This window comes from Stegodyphus dumicola, chromosome 2 (assembly GCF_044657685.1).
Source record: "Stegodyphus dumicola isolate Sdum_Otavi_A_Nest chromosome 2, ASM4465768v1".
Taxonomy (NCBI): domain Eukaryota; kingdom Metazoa; phylum Arthropoda; class Arachnida; order Araneae; family Eresidae; genus Stegodyphus; species Stegodyphus dumicola.
The window spans coordinates 182969708-182987704 of NC_140769.1; the positions used below are offsets into that span (position 1 = coordinate 182969708).

General features: G+C 32.6%; 1 protein-coding gene across 3 annotated transcripts in view; it reads left to right on the forward strand.

The window, feature by feature from the left end:
* The window catches only part of LOC146998669 (uncharacterized), a 29830-nt gene extending 14279 nt beyond the window's left edge, over nucleotides 1-15551 (forward strand). Inside the window, exons 1-4 of one of the 3 annotated variants that reach the window (XM_085811493.1) lie at nucleotides 2608-2634; nucleotides 2889-3045; nucleotides 10633-11279; nucleotides 15056-15551. In XM_085811493.1, the coding sequence (XP_085667619.1) occupies nucleotides 2623-2634; nucleotides 2889-3045; nucleotides 10633-11279; nucleotides 15056-15334 (1095 nt within the window). In that variant the 5' untranslated portion in view covers nucleotides 2608-2622 and the 3' untranslated portion in view covers nucleotides 15335-15551. Of the gene's footprint in view, nucleotides 1-2607; nucleotides 2635-2888; nucleotides 3046-10632; nucleotides 11280-11641; nucleotides 11778-15055 lie in introns of those variants that run through there. The other 2 variants (XM_085811494.1, XM_085811492.1) reach the window with 2 other exon arrangements.
* Nucleotides 15552-17997: the final 2446 nt, after the last annotated feature.

Below are 17997 nucleotides of genomic sequence, written 5' to 3' on the forward strand. Positions count from 1 at the left end.
ACACTTTCAAAAAAAGCAAAATATAAGTTTTTTACATTACTTCAATACTTTGTAGGATATCCTTTATTCTTCAAAACAGCTTGCAGACGTCTGGGCATTGACTGAACTAGTTTTTCAGTGTCATCCGACGTAAATTTCGCCCATTCTTCCTGCAATTTACTAATTAGCTCATTTCACGACGTAATATTGTGTTTTCGAATTCATTTCTTCAATTTTGCCCACAAATGTTCGATTGGATTGAGGTCTGGTGACTGTGGAGGAGTACACAACTGTATTGGAGTGTGATAGAGGAGATATTACTTCACAATTATAGCTGTATGTTTCGGGTCGTTGTTTTGTTGGAAAATAAAGGTATTAGAAAGGTTTAAATTTCGGGCACTGTCTCGTAGATTTTTCTTCAGAATATCCAGATAAACATACTTATCCATGACTTTATCAATAATGTGAAAATTTCCAACTGCTTTCGACGACATACACCCCCATACTATCACACCGCCAGCTCCATGTTTGACAGTTGGATTTAAATTTCTCAGATTCAGTTCTGTTCTTGGTTTTCTCCATACAATAGGGTGGCCATTAACTTTAAATATTGTAAATTTACTTTCATCTGACCAAATTACATTGTTCCAGAAGTCCTGCGAAGAGTTTAAATGTGTTTTGGCAAAAGCAATTCTTTTCTTTCTATTTGTCTCGGAAATGTATGGCTTAGACCTAGGTTTGCGTCCATGATAATCGGCTTTTCGCAGCACTTTTCGTACAGTTTCAGGAGAAATTTTCTTGTTGTTAGTTAAAAAAATTTCTTTTGCAATGCTTGCAGCAGAAAATTTAGGATTTTGTTTAATTCATAAAAGAGTTGTTCTTTCTTCTCTCTGCATTAGCTTCTTCGGTCTCCCACATCTTGGTTTTACAGCAAGACTACCAGTGTCAATATAGTTTCGAATAACTCTTTGCACACTAGAAAATGGTTTTCCAATGGTTTTACCAATATAACGAAGAGTTTTACCTTCATCTCCCAATTTGATAATTAGTTGTCTCGTAACTAAAGGAATTTTTTTATTGGTTGTCATTTTCGTCAAAGAAAATAGAAATAACTTCCAATCAACGTGAAATTCGCTTCGGAAGTCAATGACATTGAAAGTGTAACCTTCTTTGCATTCTCAAGTTTGAAGTTTAAAAGTTAGATTAAAAATCCCCCGCCTCCTTCGCGTTGTACGCAAACTTTATTGGCTTTGATTTCTGGCCACTTATCTTTTAAAAATTAGTGTGCATAAATTATTAGATATGAAAATATTACAGTTAAATAATTTTAAAGTCCCTTATTGAAACTAAATATTTAAAAAATAAAACTTTAATAAACTACCCTTTTCGCACCTTAAAATTTGGATTTGATGTTACTTTTCTTGATGTACGCAGACTTTATTGACTAACTGTATGTCTCGCACTTCCAGCATCTAGAAACTTAAAAATCCCTCCATTAATTAGAATGCTCATTAAAATAAAATTCCAGTTAATGGGGCTTTATTTATGTTATTCAATAATTTTTCATACTATTTGTTATTTGTCAATTAAATTTCATAACTACAGAAGCAGTTTAATTTGAAATATTTTATTTTGGGGAAGCAGTGTAGGAATGTTTATGTAAAGGAGCTATTTTTCTCTCCCCCTTTCTCTTATTTTAAAAATTTTTCAGCAAATCTGTTTTATGAAAGTTTGTATTTTAGGTATATACAGTCAAAAGTCGTTAATTCGGACACCCATAATCCGGACCTCAAAGCTACAAACTTTCTGCGCATGCGTCGTGTTCACGCATGCGCACAGGCGTTGACGAGAGCGCGTAAGACCCTTACGGCTGCGAATATGTTTGTGCGCATGCGCGTTTAAATTGTAACGGAGTTATACGCTAAGCTAAAATTATCTAATTCAGTTAATGTTGCCGATTGCGTTGTTCCTTAATCTTCGAATTGGATCCGGCTTATTATTTTTTGCAGACTGTCAGAGCAATTTTATAAAAGTAAGCTTGAACGTTCGATTATGTCAAATAGAATTTCCGATATATATTTACTACAAAGCGAAAGTATGTTTTGAAATCCGAAATCTGTTTATCAATTTCACGCTGCTCTGCGGCAGAGGGGGGGGGCAGAAACGTCATTATTAGATTATGATAGATTAGAAAGATTATGTCAAATAGAATTTCCGATATATATTTACTAATATATAATTTGTATCTACAAAGCGAAAGTATGTTTTGAGATCCGAAATCTGTTTATCAATTTCACGCGGCGGATTGGGAGTTGATCTGTCAACACTGTCCTTATCTTCAGGGCAGATGTTTTTATTTTATTTGGTTTATAATTCCATACTAAGTGTAGTATTTCATTCTGTCTTTGATATGATTTAAATCAAGTTCCTCGTCATTATAATTCGCTTCCGATAGTGAAGAAAGTGACCCAGAGGTTATTGAAAACGAAAACATTTCGATTGACAAATTAGTCGGTATTCTCAACACAGCAATTATAGGACTTGAACAGCGGAACTTTGTAACTAAACAAGAAATTATGTCTGTTTAATAGAATTAAAGAGAAAGTATTATCACATGAAACGAAGCAACTTACATTGAAGGAAATGTTTAATAAAGTAAACAAATAAATATTAAGCTTTTTTTTTTTTTTTTTTTGTAAATTTTGATACCCTTTAGATCATAATTGTTCTTTATTTCATAAATTACGGTTTCATATTTTTAATTTTGTAATTTCTGCATGCCATCTTACCAGATTTAAACTGATGATCTATAATCCGGAAAAATCGATAATCCGGAATCGCCGAAGTCCCGACGAGTCCGGATTAACGACTTTTGACTGTATTGCTTTAAATTTAAAATTTTATTTCAGGAGATTGAAACTCATGCACCATTATGCAGACTGCTCCCATTTTATTGTGCTTTGCGGGGTCCTTTAAGTGAAAGTGTATATCTGGAACAAATAATTAGAGTTTTTCTGACTAAAGAAAGATTTGACATTTTAGTTCATATACAGCCATTTGTACGAAGTAAGTATTTGTGCATTTCCCAAAAGTTTTGTTTAAAACTCCATTTGAATGCAAGATTCTTGATAGAATGTATCATTATAAATGTAAGCAAATATTTGTAGATTATTTTAATAAGTTTTTTTACTAAAGTAGAAAATAAAATATTCCAGAAATTTTCACTTGTTCTGCAAGAAAATATTGTTCAGGTTTAAGAAATTAAATTTTATTACAATATTTAATTGCATTTATTTTGGTGAAAAATTGTGAGAAATAGTATTTGTTTGTGTTAATATTTCTTTACTTGAAGCTAAGTAATAGAGAAAATAATGAGAATTTGTTCATAGATTTGTTTTTATAAATTGCATAAAATACTGAGAAGCAAAATGTTGCAGCCAGTGTTAATTATTATCCAGATGTATTTTAGTATGCTGTGAAAATAATTTGATGGCTGCCCTAAATAAATGAAAGTTTTATTATAGAACTGTTTTGAAAGCAAATTCTAATTTATTGTTAAGATTTTGAAGAAATTACATTTTTATATTGTTATTGTAATGACAAGCTGTCTGAAGTTGAGTGACATGTTGCTGATAATACTGCCTGTTAAGGAGAATAGTGTTAAAAATGTCAGTTTCACCAGCTAGAATTGAATCTGATAACAGCTGTTTTCTAATCCACTTTTTACTCATCAGATTGAAAGTGACATGATCCAGTGGCAGGTTGGAGATCTGTTTTCTGTATTTAGTAAACCCCCACCACAGTGCTCTTACTGGTGCCAATATGATAAATGAGTCTCTTTGTATTGAGAAGTATGTGTAAGCTGAGCTCCAGGTGTACGAATGGCCTCAGTGCATTGAGTTGTGTAAGGAAAAAGCAATACAAAGTAGTAGTTTGTAATGTGTGGTTATGTTCAGTTGAATAAGTAATGCACTGCTAGTGCCATCAACTGTTCAAGTAATATCATGTATAGCCCAAAATGCCAAATTTACCAGTCAGAGCTGGGAGCTATTGTTTGCTAAGCTGTTGGATCAAAAGTGCAGCCACTTTCTAAGGGCAAGTCAAGGGTATTTTTTCCCAGTGTTTATTGAGTTTGTATTGTAGTACAAATATTAAGTCTGACAAAAATATTTCAGTACTTTGTTAAAGCCACCAAATGCATTTTGAATATCATATAGGTACATTTTCACTTACTTCTTTGGCTCGATACTAAGCATCTTTCCTTTTTTGTTTTATATTTTAAGTCTCCTACCCTTGTTACTAGACTTCTGTTGATAATTTCTCCCTTTTGATATCTGTTGGTTTTATCCCTGAAAATCTCTTATCCCTCTCCCTGTTCAAAAGGAAGGCAAAATGTGGACTCAAATTTACTGCAAAACTAAAATAAAAAAAAAATAATGTTAATTAATAAACATTGCAATAAAAAGAATAATATAAAGTTTTAAACAACAAGCATAAAAGTAAAAGATGGCATTTAGCATAGCAGACATTTTTTTCTTTGGGATGCATATGATGCCACATGAATTCAATTAAATGAGTCAAAAGTCTGGCAGGGTAGCATTTATTGCACTATTTCACAAGCACTCAAAAGAATGCGTATGCCATTTAGTCATAAGGCTGGGTAAACATAATCACTGTGAAATATTTCAAATCTTTAAAATATTAAAATCCATTGTAGTAAAGGAAAAAAAGCTATGATTGTTGAATGAAAAAACAGCTATGAAATGAAAAATATAATTGTGCAAGGAAAATGTTATCAAAAATGAAGGTAAAATAAACTGGTGTTCTTGATGCTAAGGAAGTATGCTAAAATAAAAATAAAAATAATAGTAAAGTTGGAAAAGAACTGATATTTTAATATTGTTCTGAGTACTTGAAGGTCATAGTTGTTTTAAAAGCTACTAGCTTCTTAACACAATATGGCATATTATTAGTATATTTGCATATCTTATTATCTGTCAATTATATCTATATGATGACTGCAGGATGTAGTTCTGCATGTATAGCCTTATTTTTTCCCACATGTGTGCTGTGCAGAAAGACAAACATAGCAATGCATTACTGTTATTCATAATCTCATTTTTATTAAATTCCTTCTAATATTGATAGCCTTTATGGGCTTTACAGTTATTAGTAAACAAATCTTATAAAGTTTATGTATCTGAAGTTTAGAAGCAGAGGTAATTTAGAGTGCCACAGAGGATCAGCAATTAGTTTTATGATGTAGGCATGTCTTAACTTCTCATCTTTTTTGGTTTTTCCCATTATGAGTGATAGTACTCTTTTGCCATGCATGCCAGCTTTAGTGTTTGTGAATGACTGACTATGTTTTAATAATTATGGCCATATCAAGTAGTGACATATGGATTAATTTATATACAAAATATAGTCCCTATTTAACCACTTGCGCTAAAAAGACGTGCCACGCACGTCAAGATGCTTTTGTCTCAAACCACGCTAAAAAATTAAAATAACGTGGTGCACACGTCGCCTGACAACGAGATTGTTTATTCTTGAGTTACAGCTCTGGATTGCACTCGCAGATGCGGGCCCACCAGCGGCCGAGCGATAAAGTTGCTGAACACTGGTAGTTTGGTCCGAGGTTCGAATCCCACGAACGGGGTGGCTGCATGGGCGTTTTCGTGGTTTTCCCCATGTGTAACGTGTATACGAGCCGGTTTCCCATAGAAAGTCCTCCACAAAGGCATCCCACCCCTTAGGCAGATGGCCGTCGAGGCTTTGCCATAATCGCACATATGCACTTGCAGACGCAGACCTGGAGTGGCGTAAATGAGGCACTTTACCGCTTGTTATATTGTAGCGCACGGCACCACAACTGTGAAGTTTAGTCGTAGCGCAAGTGGTTAAAGGAAATAATTATTTAAAAAACTGGTGGCATGAATTTGTAAATGAATACTTCTAGAAAAACTGAATTGGCAAATTAGATTTGCTTGGGATTTTACATATCTATATAAATTGACATTGTTTAATGTGGGACATTAAACAATGTCTAAAATTCTAGCATGTTTGTTCCACCCATTTACAAAGAGATGATTTCTGATTCCATTTTTTACTCTTACATAGCACTACCTGCTTTGTTTCTTTTTGTTACATACAATTAATAAACATCTGCCTCCTCATCAGAAAATTTAAAAGTGAGCAGAAAGAGAAATATACATAGTAGTTAATAATGGAAAATTTTTAGCTAGCCACATGGCTCAAGAAAGCTCATGAAGAGAGAATTTAAAGTGTATTCTTTTTGTATTTTATATTTTAGGGTTTTTTTTAAAATATTTTTTAAATACAGTACAACAATATAAATTAAGGAAGAGAAAAAAGCAATTAATGATTTATAGGCTTATAATGTGAGGTAAGATCCATAAGCAGAAATTAATTATGTGGGTAAGATATGATTCTAAGTACAAACAGACTGATAACAGTGTAAAAAAGGACTCTTTTTTGGCAGTAGATGATATCTTGAGCTGGAGAATGATAAGCATAGCATTTTAAGTTCTTGAAGCAGGAGCTCTGAGTGTTGCATCCATCATTGGCATCATCGCTACTGGAACTGACATAAAGGGAGCATGGTGTTGCCTATTAGCAATCAGAAAGATTCCATAATGGACCTAGATCCGTCATTGGATGGATCTAGATCCCATCCTGCAATTCACAGTGTACTGAACTATGAATCGCGGAGTCGTAGGCAGGGAGTTGTTGAAGACAGTTATTAATTTGTTCAATTTTGGAAAAGAAATTTTGACTATATTGATTAATGCAAGCAGGTATGTAATTTTTAGGTCTGAATGAATCATATCATTACAAATGTACTGAGCTGCATTAAGGATTAAACAAAGGACCATACTTTGAAAGGCTTGAAGCATGTTGACATGCATCTTTGCTGCAGTACCCCATATTGTATAAGCATACATAAAAATTGGTCTGATGATTGAGGTGTAAAGAAGACTTTGTTTTTAATAGACAGATGGCTCTTTCAAGCTAATAATGGATATAACTGGGACTTGATAATCTCCCTTTTTTGAGGATGGACTCAATATGGAGATACCAACGTAATTTAGAATAAAGTATCACTCCTAAAATGCTTTAAGTATTTGACAAGGGAATATAGTCATCCAAAAACTTTTAATGGAGGAATACAGGGTGGGTGATCTGGAAAAAAATCATGGTAATACATTTAATGATGTTTATCGTAATTTTCCAGGTAACGAGCCAGAGCTTAAGGCAGGGGAGATAATATTTTGTACCAGAATAGTTCAAGCTTGGGTGTCGTGAGAGGATGGCTGTGTCATCTGCATAAAGTCCTAGAATGACATTAAATGATCTTGGGATGTCATTGATAAAAATGTTGAATAATGTTAGCTCAAGAAGAGATTCCTGCATGACACTAGCAAGAACTTGACGGGTTGATGAAATAATCTAATTAACTCAGGAGAAAGAATGATTAGTCAGCTACTATTAATTATGTGAATAAATTGGGCTGCAAAATCAATTTGCATGAGCTTGATTATGATACATGTATGCCAGGTCCTGTCAAATGCTTTAGCTGTGTCAAGATCCATTATAGATAGTGTCATGGGTAGCTACTACAGTACAAAGTCCAAGATCTGGAATTGTAGAAATTCGGCAATTCTAGATTTTAGATTATCATTTTAAATCTAGTAAGATGATATGTAGAAATTCTAAAATTAAAAATGTAAAATAGTTATTTATTAAAGAATGAAACATTTATGGCCTTAAAAGAATCAAAATTTACAAAAAAAGGGGGGGAGGGAGGAATAACAACAACAAAAAGAAAAAACAAAGCTCAATCTTGTTTTGCTTGTTTTATTAAACAGTTCTTTCAATGTAAGCTATTTCATTTTTTATGACTCGTGATTTCTTTTTCAATTAGAAAATTTCATTGTTGAAGTCCTATAATTGCTGTGTTGAGAATTCTCACTAAATTGTCATTCAGTATCTTTTCATTTCAATTAACTCTTCGTTACTTTCTTCACTATCAGCAGGGAAATTTTCCAAATTTAAAATCATATTGCAAAATTCGCAATTCTTTAACTGATTGATGATTGAGGCATCGCAATGGAAAACTTCTGTCATGTCATCTTTATATATTCGGTTAGCAAGAAAGTAATTTCAGTTTTTTTTTTTTTTTTTTTTTTTTTTTTGTGTGTGTGTGTGTGTGTGTAATAAAATTTGATTTTTTTCTGTGCATAAAATCTAACTGAATGACTGAATGATTGATGTAGAATTTGGATGAAAGAACAAGATGGGAACACTACAATTTTAAGTGAAATGTGATACAAATAGTCATAGTAATTTTTAGACACTGAGAGGAGGGGATTCTCATTAAAAGTCTTGGATTGGAGAATATAATGCAGACATAATAGTAAGAAAAGCAATTTTTATATCTCCAGTAACATCCAGGTTCAAATGTTGCCTAGCCTTGGGAATGAAATGATTCGTTAAATGCCCATGGTTATGCATTTTGCTTTCCTGCAACATTTGCACATGCCATAATCATTAGTCTCGCTTTGAAATCTTTGGTATCAGGTTTTTTTTCCATCATCATCAGGTTTGGTTGCCACAGTATTTGGAGGACTATATATTGCTAGAAAAGATCAGTTTTGTCAGTGTTAGAAATTTGTCTTGAAGATAATGTTTTGTTCAGCTGTTTTAGTATCAACTGAAGATTTTTCACCTGCTTTAACTGCCTTGTACCATTGCAGTTTTTAAATGTGATTAACCAACCTGTTGAATACGTGCATTCAGTTTTTAGCCTGTTTTCTCGTGAAATATTTAGGGTTAAACCATTAGCATTGACCCATAATTTACATGTCCTCATTTTGATGCTCTCTCATCCATTCAATCATCATTCTGTCATGATGAGAATTTTTAGTATAATGAACAATTTTTTGTTTTTCATTTTGAGTGCGATATCAAAATCCACAAGATATTCAAATAGTTTCTTTTTTCTGTTTTTATATTGTCTTCTGTTGACTTTGCAGTCCCATAATTTTTGCATAATGTTGAGACATATGTACCTTCATCCATCTTTTTTTTTTCCTAAAGTAAATCCTCTTTTTGCTTGATTAGCATTGAAGCATGTTTTTACTCTGAGGATCTTTTTATGGCAGTTATTCAAACTTTAATTCTGATAAGATAGCTGCAATAAAAATAGCACGGAAAAAATAATAAGCTGGGTCAAATTAGAAAGCATAGTTTGGTAGGTTAAATTCAGCTTAGGTTCCTTAGAATCTTTTTTTTTTTCCCCTACCTTCTTTGTTGCCCCCCCCAAAAAAAAGCAACATTCCATTTTAAAAAATATGTCTTGAGACTTCATTTACTGTTTACATCAGGTAGAAAAATGCTAGACCCGTACAGTGACTCAAGAGCCTGCTCATAACCTCCACAAATCTCAGTTAGTCAGTGGAAAAATTACTTTTTATTAAGTATTATATTCTCCAATCCAAGACTTTTAATGAGAATCCCCTCCTCTCAGTGTCTAAAAATTAGATCATCTTGTATACTGAATGTTCAGATTTTAGACTTTGTACTGTAGTAAATTCTTGAAATTTTGATTTGCGGTAGACGAGTTGACTATAATAGGTCAAATTTGAATACTTACAATGTATGGATGTTTGTACATCTGTAGTGTCTTTTCTGCATAGGAGCACTAAAATACTATTGAGCTGAAAGCCCTTTTGAGAGGCTACTGAGAGGGGAAAAGAGATAGGAGACCCTCAGATCCATTGCTCAAGATTTCTGCATGAAAATTAGGGCAGAGTAAGTCCACCTGCGAGGTTCGACAGCTGAGGTACTAAAATCCACCTATGTTTATGTTTGTCCACCTATATCTATGTTTGTAGTATTTATCTTTCATTCAGTTGCAATTGAAGAAGGTGATAATATTGAATTATTGAAAGCATTTATGTTAAAATAAAAGCTATAGCAATCAAACTCTGTTTTTGTTTACTCAGGTTATTGCTATGTCATTGTTTCCTGTCTGAGTTTCGATATGTAGTTTCACTATTATAATATAATGAATGACTGCCTGCTGTTTGCCTCTTAATTCCCCACCCCAAATAATACTTCATTCTTTTGAGTTATTTATTTTTTAAACAAAATGCTACAATGAAAATTTAGTGAATAAATAGGCCAAAATTTTTTATAATTTTTAAAGTTTTGATGTGCTTAATCATGAATTAGATTTTTCCTTAATGCAAATGCTATTCTTCTATTGCCATATTTTTTCCCTCTGAAAGTCAAACTAATTTATGATAATAAAATTACCCGTTTTTGTGCCATAATAAAACAAACTGTTCTATTTTCCTTTGCTGTCAGGTTACTGGAGTTATATCTCAATTCACTAACTAAAAATTAATTGCTTCCTTCTTTTTTTTTTTTTTTTTTTTTTTTCCGCTGTTCTTCAGGTATTATTTTGTCTGCCATAATTTCAGGTTAAGAAAGATGATTCAGGTATTCAATTAATAAAAGAAAATTGTATTACTAATAATTAAATTTTTCTTATCTGAGTTTTCTTTTCTTTTTAAAAAACTTTTTACTTTGTTACATGCATTTCTAAATAATAGTTTTTTATAGGTATTCTGAGAAAGATAGCACTTCGATTTCCTGAAAATGACAGTTCTTATTTAGAAACAAATGCTGTGTTTTGTGATTGTTGCCAAGTAGTGATTGATAATGAAATTAATCCTGATGAAAACTGGTCTGCAAGACTGATGAAAACTGGTCTCTGTGTATCTGTGCAGTGTGATTTGCAGCATAAAGATGAAACACCTGAAAGCAATGTGCATAAAAGTATGAAAAAGAATATTGTTGCATCTGAAATTGTATATGAAAGTAGTAGTATACAAGGGAGCTCCAAAGATAATAACGTCTCTCATTTAGAAAAACAAATTTCATGTATTCCAAATACATCTAAAAATAGAACTGTTTCTAATGCTGAAAAACAAAACGCTTCGTGCATTTCAAATAATTATGAGAATGAAACAGTGTCTTGTGTTGAAAAGCAGATTTCAACCCTTTCAATAGATAGAGCACCTGGTCCTTCTGCACCTCCAGTAGATACTATTTCTGTTTTTATTCTTCATACTGAAATGGACTTTAAAGAAGCTCAAAGACTGTCAAATATACTTCAAGGTGAAGGATTAATTGTCAGACTGTTATATGAGGTTGACTACTTGCTAATGATTGATGCATTTGAAGCTTTAAGTGCCATATTTCTCGAGGTAAGCAAAGTCTTTCTGTAAAGTGATTTTTGTATTTATTTGGATGTCATAAACACTCTCTGGAATTGTAGTAGCTAAAGTATCTAATTAATTGCTATTTTAGAGTTTTAATTTAAGTAAATAATGGGTACTTAATTTAGAAATTTGAAACAAATGACAGCTAATATAGACGACAAGAAATTTTGAGAATGGGTTTACTAAATAGATGTATAGGATAAATAATTTTACAAAAAAGTGCATTTTTTATTAAAACTTATTATTTACTTTGAAGGTTTTTATATTGTAAATATGCTGTTGCCTGCTATCTAAATTTATTTTGCTGAGCAATATATATGGAAAGTAATTAATTAGATTGTTTTCAGATGGTTCCATAGATGACTGTAATCATGGCTGCTGTGTACTCAGTAGAAGATAGATAGCTCTAAGACTGGATTTATGTTGTTATTAAAAATTCCTTATTAAAAATTAAAACATAATCTTGTTATTTTATAAAGAATGTATTGTCGTTGTTTATGCTAAATAGTCTTCAGCAAATGGCGCTTATTATCTTCAAAAACTTTCATGCTAAATTATTTATGCATAGTGCGTCTACTGGTGCTTATAATTTTATCGCTGACTTTCTATCATTATAATATACAGGGGTTGGGCAAAAATATGGAAACACCTTTAAAAAAACATGTTTCTTTGCTTAATATGGTGTAGGAAACCCGTTGGCATCCAAAACAGCTTGCAGTCTTCTTCTCGGAATGGATAAATACGGTTCCTGTATGTTTGCCAAGGGAATATTATACCATTCTTCCTGCAAAACGTTGGCAAGTTCAGATAACGATGTTGGAGGTGGATAACGAGAACGCACTTTCCGTTCCAATGTAGACCACAAAGGTTCGATAATATTCAGGTCTGGTGACTGTGGTGGCCAGGGGAGATGGGACAACTCATCCTCGTGCTCAGAAAACCAGTCCTGGACAATGTGAGCTGTGTGAACAGGGGCTTTGTCGTCTTGGAAGACACCATCACCATCGAGGAACAAAGTTTGTACCATGAGATGAACTTGATCGGCCAAAATGTTCACATAAGTCTTGGCAGTCATGTGCCCTGACACAGTTATCATGGGGCTAGCGGAGAACCACGATATGGCTGCTCAAACTATAACAGAACCCCCGCCATGTTTCACTCTTGGCAACAAGCAGTCTGTATTATAGGCTTGAAATGGCGTTCTCCAGACGTAAACTCGGCCAGAAGTGGGAAAGAATGTGAAAGAAGACTCATCAGACCATATTACTCGCTTCCACTGCTCTATAGTCCAGGCTTTATGACTTAAACACCACCTTATCCTGTTGCGGGCATTAGCATCACTGATGAGTGGCTTCTCAATTGCAGCATGGCCAGCAATTCCCTGTTTACGAAGCTTCCTTCTAATTGTTTCGGTACTCACAGGGTTCGGTAACACAACATTCATTTCAGCAGTAACTTTTGCAGCTGTGGTCTTCTTATTTTTCGCCACAATTGCCCTTAATGATCGTCTGTCACGATCACTCAGGACATGCTTTCATCCGCGCTGTGATTTAGCAGATGATGTTTTTCCGCTTTTCAAATATGCGGAATAAATCTTCGATACAGTACTTCTTGAAACACTAAACACCTCGGCTACCTTTCTTACGGAAGCACCTACCATACGTGCTCCAACAATTTGCCCACGTTCGAAGTCTGTTAACTCTGACATAATGCAATGACAACTTCACATAACAGTTCTCCGACAACAGCTGAACTGTTTAGCACATTTACGAAGTTGTATAGGTGGCGTCAGTAGTCAAAAACGCCAGCGCCATGTACATATTTCATTAAAATCAATCTTTCTTTTCAAACATGCATTTCACAAGGTGTTTCCATATTTTTGTCCATCCACTGTATATCCATAAAGGTTTTTATATGGCCTTAATTTCCACAGTTGTTGGTCACGTTCATATATTTCCAACAACAAAAGGGTTTTAAAGAAAACATATACATGCTTTTTATCATTTAAAAAAATTTAAAAGTTATGAAATCTAACTTTTACACGGTCCCATTATTATTTCTACAGTTATAATTAGTAAAAGTTTATATGCATTCTAAAAAGTAAAATATAAGATATTTGACACCTATGTAATGAAAATCAACAGAGATATTTAGTTTTAAAGTTTGAGGTCATGTTTCTAGAAAGGTCAGGGTCATATGCAAATTAAAGAGCCAAATATTTAAATTAGTGTGTAACTAAAAATGCAAAAATGCAGTACCGGTAGGGTTGACAGATGTTTCTATTCTACATTTTTGTTAACAGTCTATTTACTATTTATTTCATAAAAAGAGTAAACTTTATATATATATATATAGATAGATAGATAGATAGAAAATACTTTTATTGTTTATGAATGGCTAACTTGAGTAAAACTTTAGAAATACCCCATTTTAAATTGCTTTTCACAACAAAAATTCCAAAATTATTATTTTTTTTTTAAATCTGGTAATAACCACCAAACATAAGTTAGAAAGTCCTGTCAGGTAATTTTTACTTAAGTCAAAAGCAAGGTTCAAAAGTGCGATGTCCAAGTGACACCCTGTGTAATTTCAAACAGGAGTAATTATTGCTTTGGCAATATTAATCTGTATTTACAAAGGTTGGGCATTATTCTGGGTGACATCACAACACTTTGGGTATTTTTTATTTATTGTGTTAGTTTCTAACCCTATTTTTCACCTTTTTTTTTTTTTTTTTTTCCAGATATAAAACTGTTAAGATGAATAAATATCAAATGAATGTTTTAAAAAAAAACCTAAATGATACAATTGTCATATTATTCCTCCAGCATCTGAATGTGAGGAATTTGTCAGTATGACAAAGAATGGGAGAAGACTTATTCCTGGGTAATATTTAATAACCACGACAATAATAAATCAGAAGCAAAGTGATAAATGATATGCTTTTGCCAGTTTTTAAGGGGAGAGAAGATCTCTTTCTATCTCTAATTATGCAGAATTCAGGTAAAATGAACAGGGCAAAGGTTGTGCACTTTCCTTGTAAGTGAATATTTGTTAACAGAAATAACTACATCACGTTAATGCCCCTGAAAGTGTTAAACAGTGTTCATTATTTTCTGATTTTGTAATAATTTAAATGGTACTTTAATATTATAGCAACTTATTATGAATGTAATCAGAGCACAAATTGTGCCTGGTGTAAAAAAGGAGGGCAAGGTCAGGCAAAAATAGCAAAAATATTACAGAAGAGAATGTAGCTTCAAAATAGTTTAATTTCCTCTGTACTGGTGCCACATGAATTTTGGTACAACTGAAGGCAATGCTGAGCTATATATAGGATTTGTTCAAGAAAATGTATTTTACCTCATAACAGAGTGTGCAAAAATGGTAACAAAATTCATTTATATCAGTGATGAAAATATTTGGAGATGCATTGTTAAAAATTGTGGGATAAAGCTATTTATGATGAAAATTTGTTCTGTGGTTCCTGGTTACTAATTTTAACTGTTCTATTCTGTGTTGCTGTATATATTTTGAGGCAGAACTCCTATCCATTAAATGTAAGTAATTAAAAATATAAATTAAAATAACTGTTGACAGCAATAGTTAAATTTGCTTGCACAAGGTGTTGAAATCTGATTGGATTTTAAATGGCAGTCAGCTTCGGTGATTAATTGTGAAAGCTGTGACTTTTTCTATAGCTGCTATTATATAAAAGTAACATTCAAAATTAAAAAAAATTAATAATTATCTTTTTACAGGTGGATTTTATAGTTCCCATAGTTTCAATGACATTCCTGGAACAAATTCACCCCCAACAGCAGGTGCAAGGTACTGCTATGCATATTCGCTACATATATCAACTGATGATGATTGACTATGTTATGAACTTGCGTTTAAATTTTCGAGTGAGACCAGTAATGCTACCTGAATTTAATAAGCATAACCTGAGGACTCAAGTGCTTCTTTCTTGTGCTTTACGATTATGGAACGAGGTTCCCGAGTTGATTGGTGTATTGAGAAATACAAAAACAAAATAATTAGAACAAAATAACGAGAAATACAAAAACAAATTAATTTAGAAGAATATTTAGGTAATCTAGTCCTGACTGATTTTATAACTGGAGTATCTGGATCCTGGAAAATAATATCAAATGCAAAAACTGTTATTATTTGGTATGTTTTAAATATATTATATTTTCATTATTATGTATCAATTTTATATAATAAAAAACAAAATATTTGTGAAAGAAATAACCAGTATTTGTTAGTACTAATGTATTTGGTTTTTAAAAAAACTGTTTAATAATAAACTGTTGTACTTATAAGTGAATCTAGCACCCTACCACTCTGAAATCTTGCACCCTATCAACACACATTATTTCATATTTATATAAAATTTAATAAGAAGATGCAAAAGCAATTTTTAATTCTATAATAATAAACATTGAAAAGATACACAATGACAATAAATCTGCACCTGAGAAGACAAAGATTGGAACAAGATGTGAATCAGTACCTCAGATGTGCAGTCAATAATAGCCATATTAAGAAGTGCATAACCCAAATAATAGATATTCTGGCATCAAGGAGTCTAGAACTATGCAACACACAGTGATCTCACCAAATCAATATACAAAGAAAAGCCACCAATTATTATTGTTTGAATTTCTAGCTGAAAGTGGTCATAGCAAACAATGAAAGCATTTTAAATCATACACAATCATTGCTATATAAATAGTATGAGGCACCTAAGCACACCAGCAAGTCAACGAATCAGTATGTGTAAATTACATTGCTATAAAAAATCAAAGTGCTCAATAATAATCAAAGTGTGTAAAAGAACTAACTACATGGATTGTATCTATAAGCAATGAATGGCTAGGCATAATGAACATGCAATTAAGTTCTCCACCAGCCAGAGTAGGTCTGGGCATAAGATGGGAGAACCGGTGACTCCTCCAGCAATGGTAGATCTTGCAATGATAGTTGCATCAGGTAACAGTGGCACCTTGGCACCAGAACAATACCATCGGCCCCAGGAAGGTGTTGCTAATCTGGACAGCTAATGAAAGCGGCCTGTACCTACCTACTTGGGGTAAATTATAGGTGGCCCTTGCACTTAACCTAACCTAAACTAAACTAACCTACATTTAAGCATTGCCAATTTTTAAAAAGTAACCATGGGTTTTAATTTTGTACAGTCCACTAAGCACGGAAGCCCTACAATGAAATAAGATTTTTCGTGACCAAATAATGGATATTCTGACTTCTAAAATAGGCCATTTCTTTACTTCTTTATGCAAAGCACATTTATTCTTTGGCATATTAATTATTGTAATTTCATTTTTCTTCCACTCGCGTATGGAGCTTTCACCAACACCAAACAGTTTCCATTTTCTTTTCACATATTTTCATATGAATCCTTTCGTATCAATTATTTTATTTCTTATCATATCAAACATTACTGGAGTTTCATCCATATTTCTAATTATGTGACAGTAAATACTTTTTTTGCCTTCGTAGGTCAATAACATACTTCTGGAAACTAATCAATTTATTATCCAAATCTTTTGGAAGCCTTTGCAAAACTTTTGTTTTTTTCTCTTAGAAGTAAATTATTCCTTGCCATAAATCTACTATACCAACTAATAAGTCTACTATACCAACTATAAGTACCATAAATCTACTATACCATGAACCATACTACACCATAAATCTACTATACCAACTATAAGTTGCTTTAAAGTTTTTTTCTTTCATTTGCATATTTCCCCCCCTCTTTTTAAGGCAAGTAAATGTACACTGTTTCTTATTATAATTAATCCATTCTTTTGATTTTCTAGGACCCAGTTCACAACACTTTCTGCAAGGATAGTCCATTTCATTATTCCTTTACTCAAAGCACATTTATTCTTTGGTATATTAATTATTTAATTATTGGGATTTCATTTTTCTTCCACTTGCATATGAAGCTTTCACCAACACCAAACATTCTTTCTCCAGCACAATTTCCATTTTCTCTTCTCAAATTGAATGACTCTGCATTTGAAAAATGAACACTGTTTTTTTTTTTTTTTTTCCCATTTGGCAGGAGCCATATTTACTGCTAAAGAGAACACTAAATCAACTCTATTTCAACTGAAGCAAATGTGATTTACTAAAGCCTTTGATGTTCATTTCAAAAGCATGGCTTCAAATGACTGGAGAAAGAAAAAAAAAATCTGACTTCTTAATTATGTGAACAGTTTCTGGTTGTCTGGTTGGAAATGCTTTCTTACTCCAATTTGTGCCCCCTTTTTTAAAAAAAATAGAATAGAACTCTTGTGCTCACCTACACTGAATACAAGCCATCCTGCTTGCAGAATTATTTACTCCTTCAAGCATTATTCTTCCACACACATATTATTGTTCCCCTTATCACATCACGTATCAATTCAGTATATTATTGTTTGAATGAGTGACTTCAAAAAATAAGAGCATCACATATGAATATTTCAGGTTTCTTCATAAGAAAAGGGTGCACTTTATATGGAGAATATACCTAAACATTAAAAAAAAAAAGTAATTTGAAATTATAGGTTTGCATTATACTCTCGAATATATGGTATATGCTTTTAAATTTTTAGTTCATAAATCCATACATTGACATAGTTTATTTACCACAGCATGTGTACTAAAAATTTAAGTAGAGTAATAATAC